General features: G+C 34.9%; 2 protein-coding genes across 2 annotated transcripts in view; one reads left to right on the top strand and one right to left on the bottom strand.

The window, feature by feature from the left end:
• LOC136032371 (xaa-Pro aminopeptidase 1-like) overlaps positions 1 to 16,330 on the bottom strand; it is a 73,964-nt gene extending 57,634 nt beyond the window's left edge. Inside the window, exons 1-3 of the mRNA XM_065712694.1 lie at positions 16,225 to 16,330; positions 3,760 to 3,889; positions 2,058 to 2,226 (exon numbers count right to left, since the gene is read on the bottom strand). Of these exons, the coding sequence (XP_065568766.1) occupies positions 2,058 to 2,226; positions 3,760 to 3,873 (283 nt within the window). The 5' untranslated portion in view covers positions 3,874 to 3,889; positions 16,225 to 16,330. The remainder of the gene's footprint in view (positions 1 to 2,057; positions 2,227 to 3,759; positions 3,890 to 16,224) is intronic.
• Positions 16,331 to 17,069: 739 nt separating this feature from the next.
• On the top strand, positions 17,070 to 17,750 carry LOC136036120 (craniofacial development protein 2-like). Its single transcript, XM_065718180.1, has one exon. It carries the CDS (start codon positions 17,070 to 17,072, stop codon positions 17,748 to 17,750), a length of 681 nt encoding a protein of 226 aa, XP_065574252.1.
• Positions 17,751 to 23,680: the final 5,930 nt, after the last annotated feature.

Raw genomic sequence — 23,680 nt, 5'->3', positions numbered from 1 at the left:
ATGACAATGGAAAACTATATAAAATCATTTGAGAGAAAAACATATTTTTCCACTTTTTATATTGTAAAAAAAGGAAAAAAAGAGAAGAGAATATTATGGGCCTTATATGCACAATTAATGTTTGAAAACAAATTTGAGGGAATTTTGAAGGGTAGGAGGATCTGACTCAAAGCATGAATAAATGAGGTTTATTAGTTTATTTTTAACACCAATTAACAAAGAAAAGTTAATAAAAAAAACTAAGTTTTTTGATGAAAGTAAAGAAGGGAAGATGAAAGTTAAAACAAACAGTAATTATTGCTTCCCACCTTATGCAATATTTATCTGCAATATTGGTTAAAATTAAGCGACTTATAATATTATTCTAAATTTAATGAATTCTGAAAAACTAGCACTTTATTAAAAGCATATTTTAGGTTTTGAGAGAGCTAACCTAGTATACTCATAGCCGGTGTAAGACAATTCAGAGCCTTATATATTAATCTTTTATTTTACGCAGAGTACGTACGAATTTTATGCTCCTAGTCATATTTTGTGGCGTTAATTTTGTTTTTATGAAAAGCGCAGCTTTTTCAGAATTCTAAAATTTAGGGCAATATTGCGAGTTACTTTATTTATGCCAATATTGCAGAGAAATATTGCATAAAGTACGAAGCAATAACTTTGTTTGCTTTAAGTTTAATCGTCCCTTTTTACTCCCTTCCCATTTTGTAAATTAATAACTAAAAAAAATATGTCATTTCCGTTTTGGATTTCCAAGACATATTTGTATTACATCAAATATACCAAATATCTTTTGGCTGTTTCTATTAGGCTTTAAATTGATTTATTAAAGAAAATAATTCAGAACCTTTTCTATGCATTGATGCTATTAATGGCTTATAGAGTAGTCCAGAAATTGAGCTTTCCCCTCTCTTCAGGAAAAAATTGACATTTTTTCTTGCACTACGTGCGCATTTGAGGACCAAATAACTTTGGTAAAATTTTGTATCCATATAGCAAGTACTATGGCGGACAAAAGACCTTTGTGCTTATTATCATTATTTTGTTTTTGATTAAACTCAGATGTTTAATTGTTCATAGCGGTACTGCTCTTTTATGTAAGATGCTGAGCACTAGATAGGCCGAGATCCCAAACATTGTACAAATTTCAACAGGACAATAAAATGCAAAGCAAGAATTGAAAACGCGTAAAGTAGCAAAACTTATAAATTTACAACTGAAGTGAAAAGCCAGAGCGGTAGTTGCAGTCGTTTATCTTTAACTATTTTTAGCAACAGTTTTGGTTTTCATCAACCTCCACTCCCCATCTCCTCTTGTAATTTTGGTACAATTGTTTTAGTTTTGCAATACTTCCTCCAACCAATCCATTAATTCACCACTATTTCCACAATTTAGAGGATTTGCAAGGCTTCACATGATAAAGAATGACTCGCAAATGGGTCCAAACGACAACAATGCTTTGTTGTTTTTGTTTTTTTTCACCATCCGCTAGAGATGTTACTTCTTTGAAGTGCATTTTAAAACCTAAAAGACACATAATTTGGAATGTTACTGAACACATGCATAGCATCTGGACTCAAATCCACAGCTTATACATCATGAGTCATCTACTTTAACACTCATTCTTGCAATTCATGGTCGTCAGTGTTTCGGATTTCAGTTAATATTATACTATCAATTTCTTCCCGATAGTAGATGGATATTTTTGGAAAAAACATTTAATAACCAGGACACAATATGCTTAAATCAAAGCATTAATGTGTTATTACTGGCAAATGCAATTGGAAGACAGAATTTTAATATACTTTGGACAACAAAAATTTCTAAGTATTTTGACAATCAAACAAGACAAATGACATGAAATAAATCAGCATATCAGGGATCATCAGTTGGAAGAGTCAGGCATAGATGTCAATTTGAAGAAAAAAAATTACATGCAGCTAAACTTCCCAACCGTATGTCAGTCAACCAAGTGTATAAAAGGATATAATTCAAGAAGGGTATAAAATCCCAATTGAGCATGGATTTCACATTCATAAAGATAGGATCGTTACCTTCTTTCATAAGAGTCCAATTTTCATCCATTTCTTGGACTGCTTGCAAGAAATACCTTCCATCAGTCCAAAGACAGGCTTGATTTTCAGTAATAACGGCATAGCCACTGCTTCCAGTAAAACCAGTAATGTAATCACGTCGCTTATCTCTTGGTGACAAATATTCATTCTAACGGTAAAATATAGGGTCATTTTATTGGCTACCTTCTAGGTCCTTTCACAGGGTGTTCTGAGAGATTTCACGTTTTACCAACCATTAATTATATAAACCATTTTCTTACACTTGTTTCATTTTGTTTCAGCATACAGTTTCTCTTCCAGTTTTTTCACTTCCTTATTCATTTTTGGCAGCATTGTTGCAAGCAAAGGTTTTGATGAGAGGTCGATTGCTTTTTTCGTTTATTGATATTGGTTTGGATTATTAATTATACAAGAGGATAACTATTAATACAAGAAGAAATAAAAGAAATAACTGCTGAGAATGTGTCTTTATTAAATGTTTCAAATTATATTCAAAATTACAGTCTCTAAATTTCGTAAGAAAAGGGTAATAAAAATGAAAAATTCATGAGCATACCCCTCTTGATTCATTAAATTATGACAATGGATGAAAATTCCCAAACCATAACCTTTAATTGACGTTTAAAGAATTTAAGGAATTTTTTACAAATAAAACAATATCACTATATCTTTCTGAAAATAAATAGCAGTAAGCTATATGGGATCAGGTGGTAACCCCCCAGAAAATTTCACCCCGTGCCGAAAATACACTTTCCTTCATGGGAAATTCCCCCGCACGCAGAGTTGAGCAGCCAATTATTTGAATAGTAATTATTCTTTTTCAAGAGCGTAATTTAGCTGTTCAAAAACCGAATAAATACATTTTACGAATATTATTTACATATAAACTCTCACAATATTTTTGCAGCCTCTTTATCAAGATAGAAATCCATGAGCAAATATCAAATATCCTGTACATTATAAACACATTCAAATTGAACAGCAGTGAAACTTTGATCTAGCGGGAAGCTGCCGAGAAAAGCGAATCAAAAGCTAAGAGGCTCAAACAGAATGACAAGATTCTAGTATTACTGAATTTTTCCAAGCTACATTCCATATCATTTCACATAATCATTCATTCAACAAGATAAATCAGGAATATACCCTCAACCAGACTTTTGGCAATGAGTTTGAACTTAAATCTGATAATAATAATGATTGAAAGCATAAAAAAGGTGCCTCAAAATGTTGATCAGATATCCTAATATCCGTTTATATAAACCATTTATTCAAAACATACCACCGTCTAAGGAATGTGCAAAGGTCTCTTTACAAAATTTAAATGTGCATAAGAAAAATCAATTAAGCTACATATTTTGATTGATTTTCCATGTATGTCCAGATGACTGATTGGTTACTCAAAAAGCCCAAACTACTTTTTCCTCGATTTTTTTAGGCAATATGGTGCATTATTCTAAGAAAAATTATTCTTGCCATTCCAAGGCCAAACAAATTGAGCTCCCTTTCTCCAAGACAAATGACAAAGGAAAACTATATAAAATCAATTGAGAGAAAAACATATATAGCAAAGTTATTAGTATATCCAGGCCTAAAAATATAATTCCCTTTGGGCATTGGATCCCTTCATGACACCAATTAGGAAATTAAACATACATAAAGCAGTGATATAAAATGAGCTTACATGATGTGAGTCAAAACCAGGTACAATGTAGGCGTGTAGTGTCTCAGGAACAAAGGCCAGATTTTTCATAAGTTTCCGAAGATTCCTTAAAATCTGAGAAGTACGTTTAACCATTTTTTGACACTGCAACCTGAATTTTAAAAAAAGAACTAAGATACCATAAAATTAGTTCAAAACATATTATTAAAGCAAACCTGCACATAAATGATATTACTTCTAAACTCAACATCAACAAACAAGGAAGAGGGGAAACTCTATCCCTTACTATAAAGAAACTTTGGTTATTTCTACAGGAAATGGTATATGTAAAATTAAGAAAAGCCAATATAATTTTCTTAAACAACCAACGTTACTTATTGTCCTTCTACATCTGTCAAAATTAGAGCAGTATTTCTTCCTCCAATCTATAGTCCTAATAAATTTCTTTTTGAATCACCGAAATACTAAGGAATAACTTGGTTCTACCACAACGTTGCTTTTCCCCTAAATTATTTTACTAATATGATTACTATTTTTTGGGAAATTTATGCCCAAAAAGAGTGACGTTCTTTGGGCATGACATCTAATGACGTCTAAATCTCAATCAAGCTTATCTCTGCTTATTCCTCTAAAAAATGCTTTGTTGAGTTTCATTATACCTGCATATTGCCAAGTGTTCATTTTCACTAGAAAAAGGGTTGGACATCTTCGCTCTAGATGGCAGGGGTAGGCAAAGACTCACAAACTTCAAAGATCAAACGTACAGATGGATCATGATAGTCATTACTTCCAATGAGTTTCAAAAATTTGATCATGCTTTTTATTTGTACCGATTTAGTCCTAATTAACCAAAAGAAAACAAAAAATTCAGTCCATGTCGAGAAAAATCTTAAAATAATAAGTCTTGGAGATTCTTAATATTTCTGAGGTTGACTCAGGGCTAGAGAATAGCCATAGAATGTTTCTTTGTCTCAGCACCTTTTTTTCATTTCCACAAGAACACAGGCCTCAATTCCCAATTCCTTAAAGTCAATCCTCAAATATATCAAGGTTCGTCTTTAGATCTTTCAGAAAGTTTTATCTTCTATGAACACCTCCAAATCCAAGAATAACTTATGTTAAGGCTCATGTACTTTTCAAGACAATAAGGTATATGCTCCCTCCAAAAAAAGAAATTCTGAGACAAGTCTACAGTTGTAGCTTGTACCAAAATAACCAATTACTTATATTATTGACTGATTAGTCTCAGATCTATTCACACCCCTGTCCAGAATAATGACACTGATTAAACTTGTCCTTGAAGAAGGATTTAAACTTGCTTAGAAAATATAAAAATCGTCCTTTTGAAAATATTTTCAATCAGTTATCAACGTATTTTCAATCGAAAGAACTATGTGCACCATTTTTTTTAAGCATTGCTATCAATGGCACTAAAAGTTTCTAAAATATTATCATTGTAGGTTAGACAGGTAACCAGTATACAATTCTTGGTAAAGCTTTAGTTTCGTCACAAGATATCTGAAGTGGAAACCATGCCGCGAAGGCGAATAGTTTCCATACTATAGCACTTAGAAATACTAATTCTAGAATCGTATCCATTTTTTAGCTTTCTAAAATCCATTTTTTAGCTTTCTAAAATCTCCTTTCAACTAACTAAAAAGGCGTAAAGTGGGCAAGGTTTTAAAGCCGAGGGAAATCTTGGGGTTGGACAATATGAATGAAATAATATTTTAAATACTATTTCCAGTTATCACTGGTAATTTCTGCATAGTAGTAAGTCGAAAGATAACTAAAAACTAACGCATCCATTAATGCTAATATCCACTTTCACTTTCAAGTTTAAACTAGCCAGTAAACCGGTGAATCAGAGCGATTATTTAAATATTACGTTTATGCTACGTTGATTTGAAGAAATGCCTTCCGACGCAATGGAGATTTTGCGGTCTTTCACGTTATTCCACTTTACTCCTTCAGTTCCAACGGTTGTTTGGTCAATGATGGATTTGCTTTGGCTGTTGATGATAAAAATATGTGACTTTTTTTTCGCAACACGGTTGGATAATTTCGCAATTTCTTACCAGTGGCGAAAAAGACTAAAAATGGAGAATAGATGATAGCCTTAAATCTGGAAATAGCTAGTTTATTTAGAAAGGTAGACAGTACAACGTCCGATTTTGCTTACAGGTAACATTACCTATAGAGCGAAGCAAATTAGTCTATGAGCCCCGCGGGGTGAGGTTTGTATTCTATATCCATTGAATAATTATTTGGCCGGAAACCTGCAAGAGTAAACAAAAATAGGTCATAAACATCAACTAACAATTCAATCAATCAGGATTCGCTCCGCTGCCCGCGGGGCTCATGGACTAATCTGCTTCGCTCTATAGATACTGTTACGTGTAAGCAAAATTAGATGTTTGTTTTGTTCAAACAGCTGGCTAGTTTAAACTCGAAAGTGAAAGTGGGTATCAGCATTAATGGATGTGTAAGTTTTTTTTAATTATGTTTTTTTTTAATCTTTTAATTTTAATTAGTTTTTTTAATTTTTTTTAATATATTTTACTTACTACCATAAAGAAATTACCAGTGATGACTAGAAACAGTATTTAAAATATAATGTCATTCCTTTTGTACAACCCCAACTTCTCCCTCGGCTTCATAACCCTGCCCACTTTACGCATTTTTAGTTTGCCCCATGGAGGAGGAGGGTCAAACAGAAATGAATAAGCTTCTAGAATTAGCATTTCTAAGTGCTATAGTATGGACTTTATGGAGTGGTATAATATGGAATTTAGACAGCTTGTGACGAAACTAAAGCTGTCCCCAGTTCTGCTTTGTTCTCTCTGTGTTTTTGAGGTCCAGTGTTCCCCGGGAAATTTTCCGTCAGGAAAAATATTCTGACACGTAAAATTGAGCCAAAACTGCAAAATCAAATAGTTCATGGTATCAAACTGCAAGTAAGGAGCAGCTCAGGTCAATAAAAACGAAAAATTTGAAAAAAAGGAATTTTGATAGCGATTCATGCATCGAAAGAATTGGCTTTTTATACTGATTCAAAACATGTGGAAGTTTATCAAGTTTAAGTTGTACATCAAGCACTAAGAACCTAAGCAAGTTTGCCAGATTCTTGAAGAATAAAAAAAAACCACCCAAGAAGTCAAGTGATCTGAACAAAAATCACACGATTAAATTCGGAAAATTAGAAAAAAACTTTCTGTGGAGGTTTCAGGCTTCTATCTGTAAAAAAGTGGAATTTTGTACTTTGTCCCAGAAGGAAGATTAAGGAAGATTTTTTTTTCGAGGTGATCGTATCAAAACAATGGTCTTAGAAGATTGGTTGAGCTCATTCGAATGAAAATTAGAAGTTTTAGATCGGTTTCAACAGGACCATAAGGATTTTACCCAGTGAAAGTGGTGCTTTCTGCCATTTTCTGGCGCCAAATTGCGATTTGGCCCCAAGGAGGACCAACTTACTATTTACTAAAATTCCGAGATCCGATTCTGAGAGTCCATCGATTTGAAAGCATCAAAAACTACATCTTAGAGCTTAGTGGCACTCCTGTAACCTTAGTGGTTTCAGTGTACAAAGAGAAAAGAAGAAATAACTTTAATAGTATATTACCCAAATCAGTCGCTAAAAATGACCAGCCAGTCAGTATAACACATTGCCCCCATGCACCAAAAAAATGGCTAGTGACGCCTTTCTTCCAATGGACCACGTCCAAGGGATGTAATTAATAGCATTTCTTAGTCCCACTCTGTTATCTTTGTGCACTTCTATCATAGGGCAACTCTTCTATAGTTGCCACTAACCTTTAACATTTTCAATTTCTTTTTAAACCTTTATCTTACTCTGCTACAATAACTCGTTAATTCAAAAAGACTTGTCTGCATACTGACTAATGCTCTGCATGGTTGGCATATCATCCGACGAGAGGGATTTCCTCCCTAAAAGGGGGAATCTTAAGGTCTTTTAAAGGCAAGGTTTTTCATTTAGGGATTTAGTGATTTTACAAGTCTTCTGGATTTTTTTTAGGAGTTTCTAGGGTTTCGGCCCAAGAAAAATCCTCTTCCGACACACAAAAAAAGGGAAATGGAATGGAAATAGGTTCATATCCCATTTTTTCAAAAAAGCAGATAGTTTGGAAGCACAATAAAGGGAGTTAAGGATCTTTTGCACAGTCGAATCGGAAGTGCATAATGTTTGAATGCTTGCCTATGCTGGATAGAGCCTTCTGGGAGACGACGACACCAACAACTAAATTGACCAGAAGTTAAGAGAGGAGAGGTCCAAAATTCTTTTAACACTACGAATAATTTGAATAAAACCTGGTAAAGGTGCAGACTAGGGTCCCCTGCTGTCGAAGGTGCAGAGGCACTGCTTAATTACACTAGGAGTTGAAGAAGGACAATGTTAAGTCAACAAATGCATTTCAACTAGATGTGAATGAATTAAGTGTTTAACTTCCCCTCAAAAGCATTTATTTTTGTCCAAATGGGAAGGACTCTCTCTTGACATCAAAATCACATCATGATGTAACCAATGATGCAGTTAAAAAAATATTCTAAGAATTGCACAATCACACTGGATAGAGCCTTTGCAGCAGATCCAAACACAATTTCGCTTCGATGATGACATTTACATATATGCAAAAACATCAAATCAGTCACTACGACTTCGTTCTCTCCAACCTTCGTTTAAAATTATGGCAAAGTATCAGGGGATGGAAAAGAAATCGGACAGAATTGGAGGTTTCAGTTGAAAATATGGTTGCGGTTACCTACTGGCGTTTTTCTTTCTTTTTTTTTGAAGAAAAACTTCTGGAACCACGCTATAGCATATATTTAATTGGCAGTAATACGTATGCTTTATCTTCCTTATTCTAACGCTGTCGTAGAAAGATTTTTTGTGCAGTAAAAATCATAAAGACATATAGGCGGAAAAAGCTTAAAACGGAAAGGCTACGTGGAATTCTGTCGAAGAATAAAAAGTCGAGAATTCAGCTACCACCGAAAAAAGGATGAAGGTGTTGAATGTGATTCTGTCTAAAAATAGATTTTTTCTTTTTTTATTAATATAACTGGATTCTGAGGCTGCTAATGGGTTGTTCACATGGTGTGATAAGCAGTGTGCTACACACCTCAATGGACCTTGCTACGTGAATGTCAACAATGCCTATTATTTTATCTTTATTTTTTACCTTATCTGTATTACTGAAAAAACATGTTAAGCCCATACTTCATATTTTCAGTTATATTTTGACATAACTGTCGACAGATATATATTATTTTTTTTTATTTTTATTTACATAAACACAACTCAATAGAAAAACAAGTCAAATCCAAAATAGTGCTTGAAAAAGCGACTGGTTGGATATCATTCATACCAATAAAACGGGGGTGTTGCAAAAATAGTAATAAAGAAGGAAAAAATACCTTCATATGGTCCATAATCCGAGATCACCGGAATCTATAAATCAAAACCTAATTCATTTTTTTGATAAATACAAAGCATAGTCTTAAACATCAAAAGAAGATATTTTGGTACAAGTACAGGTCTTGAGTTGCAAAATAAGTCATCGTGAACAAATGCTATTTAAAGTCAGCCTAACAAGACTTTTTTTGGATAGAAATTAGAAAATTGGGAAACTTACAGGGATTTTGGCATTGAAAATGATAATTTCTAGGGATTTCCCACCTGCATTTAAGTGATTTCAGAAAATATGAAGTGGAAACACTGATACAGTCTCACGCTACTGACCCCCGTTCCAAACCAAATAACCCGCGACACTAGGACTCGAAATCCTGTCCTCAAGGACAAAGGATTTTAAGTCCAGCACGCTAACCACTGCTGGGAAAACTCACCCCCCCCCCCTAAAAAAGCTAAAACAAATAGAAACACATTTTTATTTTTCCTCTTTTGTAGGCTATATAGTTCTTTTAATTCTCTTGTTAGTTTTTGTGAACAAAAGGTAAAGATGCAGTTTTTTCAGCTTCATTTTCTTCAGTGACATAAGGTTTACTTAAATTTTCCCCTTTTTTGTTGTTGTTTAAGACATTGTTTTATGTTTTTTTTAAACAATCATTACCAATTGGAATATCATTAATGAAAATGACATCCTCATCTATATATTTTGGTGGCGTTAGTTCTATTACCCTATATCAAATAAAAAAAATAACTGCCCTGCTATTCATTTGGATAGGTTAATATGGCTTAAAAGATAAATAAAGGCATGGGCGCCCATAAGCTGATTTTTAGGGGGGGCTTACCTGGTCTAATTGGTACTTCCAATGTTGTATAAAAGAAATCTCAAAATAAAGATATAAAAATTTAAGGCAGCATCATTCAGCCAGAAGGGCTGTCCCCCCCCCCTTATGGGCGCCCATGAATAAAGGTTGATTATTTGTTGGTTTACGATATATTCATAAAGTTAATTTATTATTATTTCTCATGTCTAAAAACAAAACCTTACTTTCTGTTTTGCTTTCAATTGTAAAGATTAAACTTACCCAAATTATACAAAATGTTCCAAAAAGACCTATTTCAGATTCTCCGTTTATTCTCAGATTCTCCATATATCTCTTTTTCCAGATTCTCCATGTGAACAACATGAACTCAAAACGAACTCAAAGTAAGTATATTTTAAAATCTTGCTATGAGCCAGCTTGAGGTTCAAATAGGACAATCTTGGAATCAATTTCAAAATACTAGGTAAACCGAATGGTGCTTACCTTCTCTTACTCTGTCGAATTTTACTCCTCAAGCTCAACAGGCCTTCATAATCCCGTTACTGATAAGAGAAACAATAAAAAAACGGTCAAAATTTCGCAAAACGCGTAATTTCATAACAAAAGTATGACAAAGCAACTCTTTTCTACAGGCTTCAAAAGATGCCGTTGGTATTAAAAAAAATTTCTATCCAAAGCCGTTTATGTGAAGATCAGTGAAAATTTTATGCTAAATCAACATTTGGCCCAAACGCTACCGCTGCCCCGATTTTCTGCGGCTCCTGATGATAATATGATAACGTAAAGGCGCGGTTATATAGTGCTGCTTTAAATCTAAAATTGGATGGACTTAGACAACTAGTCAGGGTTTCTTGACATAATGAGTTTGAACATTCTTAGTCTCTGCAATGAGGGTACCTGATTAAAATGATCATTTGAATTTAAGCTCAAATCCTAAGAAACCAAGCACATGAAAGCCAGGGATATTCATTACCTTTCAACTTTGTTTTATACATTTTTTTTCTTCTATCAGTGCATTTGTGTTGTTGTTTTATCATTTTCTTTTTCATTTCGTTGCATTTTTTTTGTTCTCATAGTTCATCCAATATACCTGCTGCACAATTGCATCCTTTGGCGTTTTTTTTTTCTTCACTTCAACTTAACATTCAGGGTCTCTCCTCGTCGATAGATCTTTTAAAAACAGATTGTTTTAGGTGGACAGCCTGACGTTGCTAGCTTGTGTGAGAAATTCTTAGATTTTCATAATGAAATGCTATTGGATATCCATTTGGAACATATAAATTGATGCAGGTTGGCCTAAAAGCCATGTTGCCAAGTATACATCTTGTAATTTGCCTCAATATGTACAGGATGATTTATCAAGAAATTTTGAAGGTATTTGTCAGTCTCAGTTTACAGCAATTAAATCTAACGGTATTGATTTAATTATAGGTAGGCTAATATTTGTCGTTCTCCAAGTCGCACTTTTCCGTTATTTTTCCAAAATCTAGAAAAAATACTAACATAATACTGAAACGTCCATGAAAGATAATCATAATGGGTGACTTTAACACAAATTTGATGTATTTAAAGTCTTCAGCTTCAGTTGATGTTCTTTCAACCATGTTTGCTGCAGAAACTCTACCAGCAACATCCATTCCTACATGCATAACTAATGTTACAGCATCTTTGATAGACAATATCTTCTCTACACTTACCTTGAAGGAGAACTCAATTTTAGTTGCTGATTTTTATGATCATTTTCCACCATATATTCTAATTTCTGTTTAAAACCTTGGAATGTTAACAGGATTCAAATGTTTGATTCCAATACTGCTTGGTTTGGTGATAAGAGTTATTCTTTCTTGGGTCTAAATTGGCAGAAAAAATAATGGAGCTTGTTTGATATTGATTTTCCTTGTTTAGTTGAGTCCTTTTAGGGGACTGTAAAAGAGGCTATTCTTAATATTTGTGAGGTACCACTTTCTAATCATGGGTCTACAATGGGGTCTTAAGTAATTCTTTTCTCAACCCAATGATGACGTCTGGACTTCTCAAAATCTTGAGAATGAAAAATAACATCTGGAGGACTTATATAAGTCTATTAAACCTTCAGCAAGCTATATTTGTCCTTCTCAATTCAAAATCTACTAAAGAATATAAAACTTTTTGTGTAGAAAAGCCAAGTCTCTCTATTATCTAAATGTTTTTTCTGCGTTTGGCAATGATATTTGTAAAACTTGGAAGGTAATAAATTATATACTTAAGCCCACTTCTCAGTCTGGCTCTTTACCTATGAGTCTGGTTATTAGTGATAAAGCTGTAGAGGGTGAGCTTAATGTCCAACAGGCATACGCTTTTAATCATTTTTGATTAAAACTGAACTATTTCAGTGACAATGTTTGGTTCCATACCTAGGACTTACCCAGAGAACAACTAAGAAATGGAAAAATGCATACAAAATATATAATCTGGGCTATATATTTGTACATTAGGGAAGGGATGAGGATATAGCATCATGAAGTGCATTTAGGAATGACAAGAATAAGTATTTTAAGATTTAAAAAAAGTTGTTTTCCAAACAGTTTAGTGTTTACATATCAATAGCCTCACTTGTGCATTCATAAAAGCAAAGCAGTCATTTGGAAAAGGGGTGGGGGGGGGGGTCAGTTGCCCGCTCAGTGACTTGGAAAAGGTAGTAATAACTTTTAAACTGTAGCTTGTCTGAAGTTTCATTTTTGCTCTTTAATTCCAGCAGATATTTTTTCAAAATTAATCCATAATTGTTTTAGTATAAAAAAAAACATGAAAAACAAAGGTCCATTACACTTCCTAATATGTTCTGCACTAATATTTATGCAAATATATCACCTTTGAAGCTTCCCATTCTGCACCATAGACCCCAAAGCCTTATCATAAAGAAAATAGGCAAGCCTAGTGAATGGCAAAATCGCGAAAGTGTTCTATACCTCCTGTTTTGCAACATTTGCTCATATCAATTTTGTCTCCTGACATTTAGGATAATTTTATTCCCTAAAATGTGTCAGTTCAAGATTAGATTTTCTTGTTTTCAAAACTTTGAAAGTAAATAGGAATACATCCCATACATCTACAAATAGAACAGAAATGGTATCACTGAAAAATAAGGAGGTAGATATGCATTGAGTATAATTTTCCAAGTGAAAAGAAAGACTTGTTTTTATAATAATTTTTATACTATAACTAGATATGTTAAATCAGTCGTAGTCTAATCATGGAAGTTAATAGGGAGTAGAGGGGTGTCAGCTTTGGAATTTTTTTAATTGTTTTAATTTTTACTTCCAATATCTGATCAAATCTTCAATAATGCTCTAAATTTGTTTATTTGTAATTGAAACTCCTAATAAGCACTAATAGCATCTTATTCTTTACGTTTTAGATTTATATACTAACCTATAAATGAAGAATTGCCTCTATTTATGATATGATGCAGACTTTTCATTATTTTTGCTTTTCTATATATGCTTTAATAACCTCCAAAAAAAGAAATTACAGGAATATACAAACAATCATTACTGAAATTAGTTACATTTCATGTAAAGCTAGTGCTACTTGTGGGACATTTATCTCTATATTAGCATGCTGCAAGTAGGTTAAGTGAATTCAAATAATATATGTGTATATTTCCTACACTTAGGAACTTTGTTTGTACATATAAATGGCACTAGCAAAAAGCCTACTCTTTTTTTTATTATTATCAGTTTCAGCATACATTATTAGTGGACCAAAATTAGCTTTTTGAAGGGAATATTATACATAAAAATGATATTCAGTATAACCCCCCCTCCCCACTTTAAATGTATACCCCCATACCCTAATCTACACAAGAAAAAACCATTGAGTCATTTTTCCAGATTTAGTTTTTCTTAAACAAACATACAAAAGAGAAGGAAATTTTCAAGGTCTAGTAGTCAATATTCCCCTCTGATTCTTATCACTGGCAAGTTTTAACTAACCCTAGATTTTTGCCACAATGCTGCCAAGAAATATTTAGATTTTCTAGATATGCTTTATAAATAATGCCTGAAGGCTAAGTTAATAACTATGGCTTTATAATTAAAAATATGGTTGTAGCCTAGGGGAAAATTCCCAGGAGGAAATTTTCTTCAGAGAAATTTTTCTAGGGTTGGGAAAATTGTCCTAAGAAAAAATTTGTCCATGGACTTTTTCATTGGATAACACCTTTTTTGTTATTTTCATTGAATAAAAGGAAAAACAACCCAGAGTGTACTTTCAGGTACCATATGGGACTTTATGATTGCTTTATTAAGTCAAATTACAAAAAAGCAGTTAGGTATAAAAAAGTTTATAAACCAGTTATAATTAGTCCAGCCTTTCAAGAAATGTCAATCAACTTCCACTTTTAGGGTACCACATTGCACTTTATGATGGCTTTATTAAGTCAAATTAAAAAAAAAAAAAAAAAAAAAACAAGATGTGAGAATTAGCTTTTAAACAAGATCTTAAATAGTTCTCTAAGATGTTCCAGTGCCTTGGAAGTGATGAAGAAAAAATGCAGGAGAAAAAAAGAGGACATTTCAGTGCAGCCAAAGTAAAAAGTAATTTTGTTCTTTTTTAAAAATGGGGTTTGGATTGGCACTTTGATATTAGCAGTGAAGCTGGAATAAGAGGAATAGTGTAGGTAATGCCATAAGAGCCTTAGTATGTGTATGGTGCTTAATATTAGACAGATATCTTTATTTAAATGTATCTTTACTGTACATAGACAACAGGGTCCTAAACTTGCATTTTTTGTGCATAGGTTTAGATAGTTGGGATTTTCTTAAGTTTGGACTGAGGTAGATGCAATTAGAATCTTGCAAAACTTCCAGTTTCTTGACATTTGGATTTAGATGAAAGTTATCTAAACAGTACATTTAAACACAAGGTAAATGTCTGGAATTGGACTTCCTCAGCCAGAGCAAAAGGAGACACACATTTTGATTGCTAACTTTATGCTTATTTTCATGTTTTCATTGTTATTTCTACAAGTCCCCCCCCCGTAATGTCTCACATAGTAAAAAAGTAAAGGTAAAGGATACAGCATTAGACTTTACAGTCCCTACTGGTGGTGCTGATCTCCATTTCTTGGCCCTTCAGCCAGGAAGTGCAATGGAGGGTTGGGGGCCAACCATCCTGTGCATAGTCCTAGTCTCTATAAGACAAAAATGGTGAAATTTAAACTTACCCCTACACTCAGAATTGTATTCTGAATCCAAATTTAACATCCATTTGTGTCAGAAGTCAAATTTACCCTCCCTCCCCCCCCCATAAGCAAATATATACCCAGGAATTGGTACATATATAGGGGTGGGGTAAAGTTAATTTCCAATGCAATTGAATGTTAAATTTGAATTTAGGATGCAATTCTGACTAGAGAGGTAAGTATATTTCTTAGCAACCTGAATAGTCTGTTAATATAAACCTTGCCGATATTTTCTATAAATAGGGCCCAAGCTTTAAATGTGTGGCCAAGATTTGGCACCACTTTTGTAAATGAGTATATTTGAAATTAAGGTTCCTGCACATGATTATAATACCCAAGCTGATGTAATGCTTATTAAGACATTTTTGAGACATAACAGTGAAACAATCTACTTTCAGTAAAAGTTATGACAGTTCATGTAACTGACTTACCAATAAAGTGAACATACCACTTGATGCCTTTTTTATGTTCTTTACAAACATAATAATTGTTTCTACTGCATATCCAAATATAAGCACTTTTTGAGCTCTTAAAAATGATAGATTTTAAATAAAGTATGAGTTATTGCTTGTTTTTGACAAAATAAAACAACATTTTCTCAGCACCATCTTTTCTGTCATTTTTGAAAAAAATAATGTTACATTTTCTTAGTGCTAAAATTATTTATGATAAGGTTAGTTTAGGTTAAAAAGTGCTTGGATTGGAATTTACAGTAGAAGCAATTACTTTTTTCATAAAGAACATAAGAAAAGGCATCAAGTGGTATGTTCACTTTATTGGCAAGTCAGTTATGCGAACTGTCACAAATTTCCCAAGTATCTTACCATATGCAAGTTGAAATACTTTTGGTGAGTTTTTAGCATTTTGGAAATGAGCCAACTAGGCCTAGCCTAATAAATTCAAACAAGTTAACACCAATCAAATCTTGGGTAAACATGTATAATAGATTTAGATCCTCTCTGTGATATACAGGTTAGGAGGATGAAATTAAAGGATAAAGAGGTTCAACAGACCTTAAAATAGGCTATATCGTTCTTTCTCTTTTCGAATTTCCCCTTATTGAAAATCAAAGGATATAAGCAGGATTGTAAGAAATAGCGAAAAACAAATTAAGTTTTTGTTACGAAATGTGCTCAAAACGCGCTTGATTAACATGTCTAAATAAAAAATCACCAAAACCCAAATACCCTCTCCTGAAGGCTTTACTGATTCTATAAAAAAATCAACAAAACCCAAATACCCTCTCCTGAAGGCTTTACTGATTCTAGGTGGGAGCAAAGGTGGAAGCTAAGCTTGCAAATTGCCACAGCGGTGGTGGCGTTGCAAGCAAGGATGCTCCCCCCCTTCCGTCCCTAGGCAGTAGAGCAAACCCACCAGCACACCTCATAGCGGTGAGAGGGTGTAAACGTCACCTAGTTTCACGCCAAGCGAAGTGACGGCCAACGTGCTCCGGGTGACCCGTAGGACTGGGGCCCCTGCGGTTAATCATACCCAAGAAACATCCAGAATTATGTTGAATATGTCTAATATGAGAGCGAATTCGGCTACGGCATTCCCGGCATTAAGCGATGCGTCGAGGCTGGCGACCTCGTCGAAAAATTAGACATAGCTACCATACTATCAAAGAGACATGGCCTGAATATCGGCTGCTGGAACTTTTGTTCCATCAAATGTTCACTAACGCAAGCCTTCGTAGCTGAAGAATTTTATTTATATAACTTGGACATACTCTGTGTTTCAGAGACAAGATTAAATGGACAAACGACACTTGACCTAATAGCCCCTTCAGGTAAAAAGGCCATACTATTCAATTCTGGCCCAATGGATGGATCCGGCCTCGCGGGGAGTGGGAATAATCATGACACCCAAGATCGTATCGGGACTCCTTGACTATAATGCAGTGTCTGACAGAATTGTGATGGCCCCTTTAAAAGGTCAAAGTAATAACCTGACAATACTATTTGTATATGACCCTATTCGTGACGCCCTTGACCACTTGAAAGACAAATTCTATGCTGACCTCCAACTGACTATGAATAAAATCCCTCGTAAGGACATCCTCGTGATCGGTGGTGACTTCAATGCCAGGATTGGCACGAGACTAAACGATTTTGAATGGGCCATTGGCAACCACGGTTTGGGCGACTGGTGCATTAACGGAGTTAGACTTCTCATGTTTGCTATGCTGAATAATCTCAGTGTGGCTAATACATGGTTTAAACGCAAACCTTGCCACACTTACACTTGGAGATCCCGAGATGGTCGAACCCGCACCCAAATTGACTATTTGCTCTTTTCTCGTCGCTGGAAGTCAATGATTAAAGACTCGAGAGCATACAGAGGGGCGGACACAGGATCAAAAAGTGGATCCGACCATTTATTACTAAAATCAAAAGTTAGATTCAGACTCAGCTCCAAAAAAGTATCTGCACCAAAATGCATCCTAGACACAGCAAAACTCAAACTCCCTGAAATCAAAGAGACCTTTATGCTCGAACTTACAAACCGTTTCACGGCGTTGCAAGATAATGACCGATAATTTAAGACCAATCAAACAATTTCTGAGACCGAGATAAGTGCCATGACCGAGCAAGAAAATTTTATCCCATCACTAAACATAGAAAAGCGCCGGATCAAGTTCCGAAATCAAGTGAAAGAGGCAGCTACAGAAATTCTCGAAGTAAGGGACAAAAAACCCAAAAGACGGATTTCTCAGAAGACAATGGAACTCTCTTTAAGGAAGAAACAAATGACTGATAAACACTCTGCTTCTTTTAAAGCACTCCGCCAAGAATGTCACAAATCTGCTAAGGCAGACAAACAAGCATATTGGTCTAATGTAGCCTGCGAAATGGAAAAAGCTGCTGCACGCAATGATTCACGGAAACTCTACCAGCTCCTAGGAGAATCAACCGGGAAAAAGAAGCAAAGATCTACCCCCACGCTACTTAGTAAGGACAACAAGCTTCTCACGAGCAAAGAAGATCGCATCGAACGATGGCGTGCTCACTTCCAGGAGCTTCTTCACCCATCAGAAAATGACCACAGCCAACCCATTCCATCCCACAGCAGTTCTGAGTCACCATCCGTGTATGAGGATTGCAATATCGTCCCTCCAAGCAGAGAAGAAATTATTCATGCCGTAAAACTATTAAAAAATAATAAAAGCCCTGGCATTGACGAATTACCAGCTGAACTTCTCAAGGCCCTTCCAGAAGCGGCTATCGACGAGCTCCACAACTTACTCACGGATGTCTGGGTCAACGAATACATTCCTGAAGAGTGGAGGACCTCTATAATAATTACTGTATTTAAGAAAGGGGATCGAGCCGATTGTAAAAATTATAGAGGAATTTCCCTGATACCCATTTCTGCAAAAGTTTTCACAATAATAGTATTAAATAGGTTCAGAAATATTAGAAATGATCGGACGAGGCCAAATCAAGCAGGATTCAGACCTGGTATGGGATGCTGCGATCATATTTTTAGCCTGAGACAGATCCTGGAACACCGCCTTATACACCAGCAGGAAACAATACAAGTCTTTATCGACTTTGTAACGGCTTTTGACTCGGTAAAGAGAATTGCCATCTGGGATGCAATGAGGGATGATGGAGTGCCCAAAAAGATAGTCCGTTTAATTAAGGCTTGTTACGTGGGAACGAGGGCATTTATAAGGGCTGACGGAGAAATCTCAAAAGAAATATCAATTGACAAAGGAGTGCGACAGGGCTGTGCCTTATCGCCTATTTTATTTAACTTTGTCATTGACCAGATCATGAAGACTCTTGACAAATACAAAGGTGTGACAATCAGTCCAGCACTATCAATAACAGACCTTGATTACGCCGATGATGTGGATATCTTGGCTGAGTCGATAATAGAAGCACAGCTCATGATAGACGACATTGCTGCTAGATCCCTTGCTACTGGACTAAAGATCAGCCAATCGAAAACAAAATCGATGCGCACCTCTGGGCTAGATGAAACTCCAATCACATTGAATGGTATCCCAATCGAGGAGGTCCAGAATTTCAAATATCTAGGCTCCCTAATAAATCCCAAGGGCGAAGCTCTAAGCGAAATACAAAGCCGCATCTCCGCAGCCTGGGCAGCATTCATCCAGCTTCGGAAGTGCCTCTGGTTACGAAATGAAATCTCCCTTCGAACAAAGCTCCAGATATATAACGCTTTGGTCCTCTCTGTGCTTCTTTATGGTTGCAAAACGTGGCCCCTCAGAGCTGTCGAAGCTAATAACCTGAATGTCTTCCACCACAAATGTCTTCGCTGTATTCTTGGCCTGCGTCTCTCTGACCACGTCCCTAACGATATCATCAGAAGAAGATTTGGTGATATACCACTTGTCTCTGATGTTGTCAAACAGAGACGTCTACGATGGTTCGGGCATACACTGCGCCGACCGGATGACTCGTTCAGCAAACAGTGCTTGAAATGCCAACCCCTTGCGCACTGGAAGAAGAAGCCCGGAGGACAAAAAAAGACATGGTTATCAACAGTTAGAGCTGACCTCGAGCCAATGAGAGGTTTCAAAAAGCAGGGACACCGATGGAATAGACAATGGATCCAGTTGATCGAGCCAATCGTACTTGAAAGAGAGCAATGGAGAGACGCATGTCGACAAATTCTGGATGCCACGATGGGTCTGGACAAGGCTCGAACGTGACCCAAGTACAAGTAAGTAAGTAAGTAAATTAGTGGTGACAAATTTTAGCATAACAAATGCTTACACGTCAAGTAAAATAATGCAGATAATGGTGATTATGTCAAGGCCTTGTGGCAAAGTTTACTTTATAAGTCACTAACATTTCTTTACTCAATCACATAATCCTCATATAGTAAAATTTATTCTAATGGTTTGTATATTTCATTTGAAAATGTAAAAGATAGGATTGGTCAAAATTGCCTGTTACTAATATCTAAAGGAGTGTCAAATAACACCAATCACCTCAACATACGAACAATTAATCGAAAATGATTCAAAATTTGATTTTTTTTTTTTGCGTTAAAGAATGATGGCTTAAGGCCAATTATCAGCTTTTTTTCCTAAAATAAAATTAGTTCCAGTGCGAAACAGCAGAAGTGGGAAATTTTCGTGATGTTATGTGATGGATGAATTTTTAAACCTATTTTTCGTTGAAATTTTAATTGTTATACTTATGTCAAAGTAAATTTAAATATGCTAATGATCTTTATAAGTTTTTAAAACAAAGAGATATATATTTATGCTAAAAACTCCTAAAAATGTATGGTCAAATAGATTTTTATTTATAGCGCTAATAACAGCGCCGATTAAATTGTTTATCTCCAGGTATTACATATTTTTCAAGCTCAAAGCCCCCCCCCCACAAACAAAAATTCTCCCTGGAAAAGGTACATCTCTGGGGAAAATCCCTTATGAAAAAGTTTGAGCAGCCTTAAAAGAAGTACAAAATAGGTATTTCAAATGTCGATCAGATGTCTTAGGGGGCAAAGAAAGGACCAAATATAAAAAACATTCTTAGGGCAGGAGCTGATTGGTCTCTAATCATTTTTTAATTATGAAAAAGAACCAGAACTCTTAACTACTTATCGAATGGACATCATCAAAAGCTTCTACGACTAAAAAGTGGAGTTAGGGATGAAGAAGGGACTGTCCTCCTCCCATTATATGAAATAAATCCCACTCAATTTCGGTTTAATGTTATTATTCACTTTCATAATAACAGCATAGACCAGAAATATTCCCAGAAATAAATCAATTTCTGCCTCCAGCTTCCCCACCCCTTCCTTAGATCTCATTCTGTATTTACTTGAAGGATCATTGAGGGGTGAAAATGCTTGTCCAACTTGTAAAAACGCATTAAAAGTACATAAGAACACATTTTCAAAAGATTTTTTATGAGTCAAAAGTATTTGGAAACGAACCAGCCCCTATCCTAAATTGTTTTTGATATCTGGTCCTTTTACTATCCCTTAAGACATTGGATCGCCACTTTGAGCTATTTATTTCGTACTTCCTCTTTTGCTGCCCAATTTCACGTATGGGTGAATTTTCCACGGAGGAAGGGTCGGGATAAATTCTCTGCGGAGGAGGAATTTTTTGGAAATCTTCCGGAGAGATGTATTTTCGTTGGGAAGGTACTTTCTGCGGAAAAGGAAAACTTAGGTTCCCGTAGGTTTTGCCCTAACCTCTTTCTCTCTTCTACCAACTGATCTTTTTTTAAAGCCTTGACATCATTATACATTGTGTTGGCCCTAGTAGTCTTGACGGAAATTCTTATCTTGCCCTGTCGGTTTTATGCTTTAATCCGTATCTGCCAGTAAAAATTCATGTTTTTCTTACAAGACTGCTTTTTTATAGATTTATAACAATCTAAAACAAAATGTGTACCTCCCAAAAAATCATAGTTTTTGGCTCTAGTGGAATTCAACCCCCCCCCCCTTTGGAAAATTAACAAGCTTTTAACTAAAGAAAATTTTTAAAAAATCATCAAGCCCTGTTAAAAAACAGTATTGTGCTCACCCCTAGAAAACCTCGGAGTTCCTGTTTTTTCCGGAGGGGGGGGGGGGGGGGTGTTGGGAGAACCCATAAGTTTGGAAGAGTGTCTGGCATTATTGTCTATAGTATAGTAAATTACAGTGTACTCCTTGAAAGTAAAAACGCGTCCACTAGGCACACACGGATGGTTTTCCCATATGATTTACCTTTAATGATTTTTATTTGTTTTTAATTTGAATAAGATGGAGCATAAATCCAAGTCAGGAACAAAAAAGTTATGGCGTACAGGACTCATTATTTGAAATAAGCAACCAAATCCTTTTCTTTAGCATTTATCTTACCCTGTTAGGATAACTCGACCCCTGAAACATGAAAAAAAGAGTAAGAAACAACAAATACTTTTGTTCTAGACCATATATTCTACCTGTATTAGGAATAAAGGTAGAATTATCCAGAGCAACTTTTTTTTTCTTTTTATTAGTCTTAGTTTCCCTTTGGAAGCGCTATTTTTCTGGTTTGGAAATTTGGCAAGAATTTTTTTTTTTTTATCTTAGCTTCCCTTTGGAAGCTCAATTTATCCGGTTGGGGAATTTTCCAAAGGACTATTGTCTGTGGAGTGGAATTTTCTACAGAGATGATTGTCAGCAAGTTAGTTTTCTGATGGGCAAGAAATTTGTGTTTTTCTTTGGGGGGGGGGGGGAAATCAGACAAGAACCATATTTTTCCTCGTGTTCCATTAAAGGCATTTTTTACTTCCTCTACAGACAACAACGAAGCAATACAAAACTACGGACCACAATCTGTCAATAAGTTTACACTTCAGTATGTCTAATTGACTTCTAGATATATAGTACTATCGACCGGCTTGTCACAAGGTGCTAGGAAATGGGCGATTAAAACAAGCATTGGACGTAGTCAGTGAAAAAATAGAGGAGCAGCAGAATAGTTTCTTATTTAATAAAAGAGTCAATATCTTTTTTGAAAATACATGCAATAACTATTAAACCCACTATGAACATTACTGGCCTTATAAGCCGGAATCAGGTACAAAATAAAGTTTGTAGCGAAATAGGATAATTAATAGGATAATATAGGATAAAATAGGAAATACAACAAATAGGATAATACAAATAAAATCTGGATCTGTCATTTAATATAATTTTTTTGGATGTTTCAGACTATGTGTCAGTCATATCTTCATTTATTTCTATCATCTTCAAATAGCAATTTTTAGAGACTAGAATAGGTATGACAGTTTTTTTTATTTAGTTACCAAGGATAGTTTTGGAAAAAAAGTTTAATTCGGACTTTCAGCCATATTTAGGAGAACAAATATGGAATTTATCACTAAAAATATACTTATTCCTGAAAAATATAAAGGGCATTGTTTAAGATAGAAACATTGCATTAGATCAAAACCGAGGAGATTCACCTAAGACAAATAATAATATCATATAAGTAAAAAAATGTCTTGGTCGAAAATATCTTATCATTTTATAACAGCCAATTAGAACAAATCAAAGCTAAAAAGTGATAACACAAATTCATAATAGTCGAAAACGCAATTTATAAAAAGATGAAGAAAAAAAAAGAAATGAAATACGCATATTTTCACTATCAGACCATCAGAAGAACAGAATTGACTAATTCAGTTTAGAACAGATTTGACTAATTTAAATTGACTAGTTAAACTGACTGAAGAACAGAATCTACTAATTAGTTAGTTTAATAAATGAAGATGTAATTATTGTTTTTTTTCTAAAACAGCAAGAATTTCCTTACAAGAGAAATGCTGCAATGGGAGCCTTAAAAAAACCCAAATTACCTCGTCTTATTGATCTTAAGCCGAGGAAACCATGAAAGCACACACCCCTCTTCAACTATATGTGAAGGTAAGATGAAGTTTCTTTTAAAAACTCTACCAAATAATCAGTTAAACTGTTTCATCAGTCTTTTTATTACATTTCAAA

Source organism: Artemia franciscana, chromosome 1 (genome assembly GCF_032884065.1).
Source record: "Artemia franciscana chromosome 1, ASM3288406v1, whole genome shotgun sequence".
In the NCBI taxonomy this organism is placed as follows: Eukaryota; Metazoa; Arthropoda; class Branchiopoda; order Anostraca; family Artemiidae; genus Artemia; species Artemia franciscana.
Note: the sequence above shows the minus strand (reverse complement) of the source record. Positions and strands in the feature narration are given on the sequence as shown.

Bases quoted from the DNA above. Each gene is read 5' to 3' on its own strand.
- LOC136036120 (XM_065718180.1), top strand. From the start codon at position 17,070: ATGACACCCAAGATCGTATCGGGACTCCTTGACTATAATGCAGTGTCT.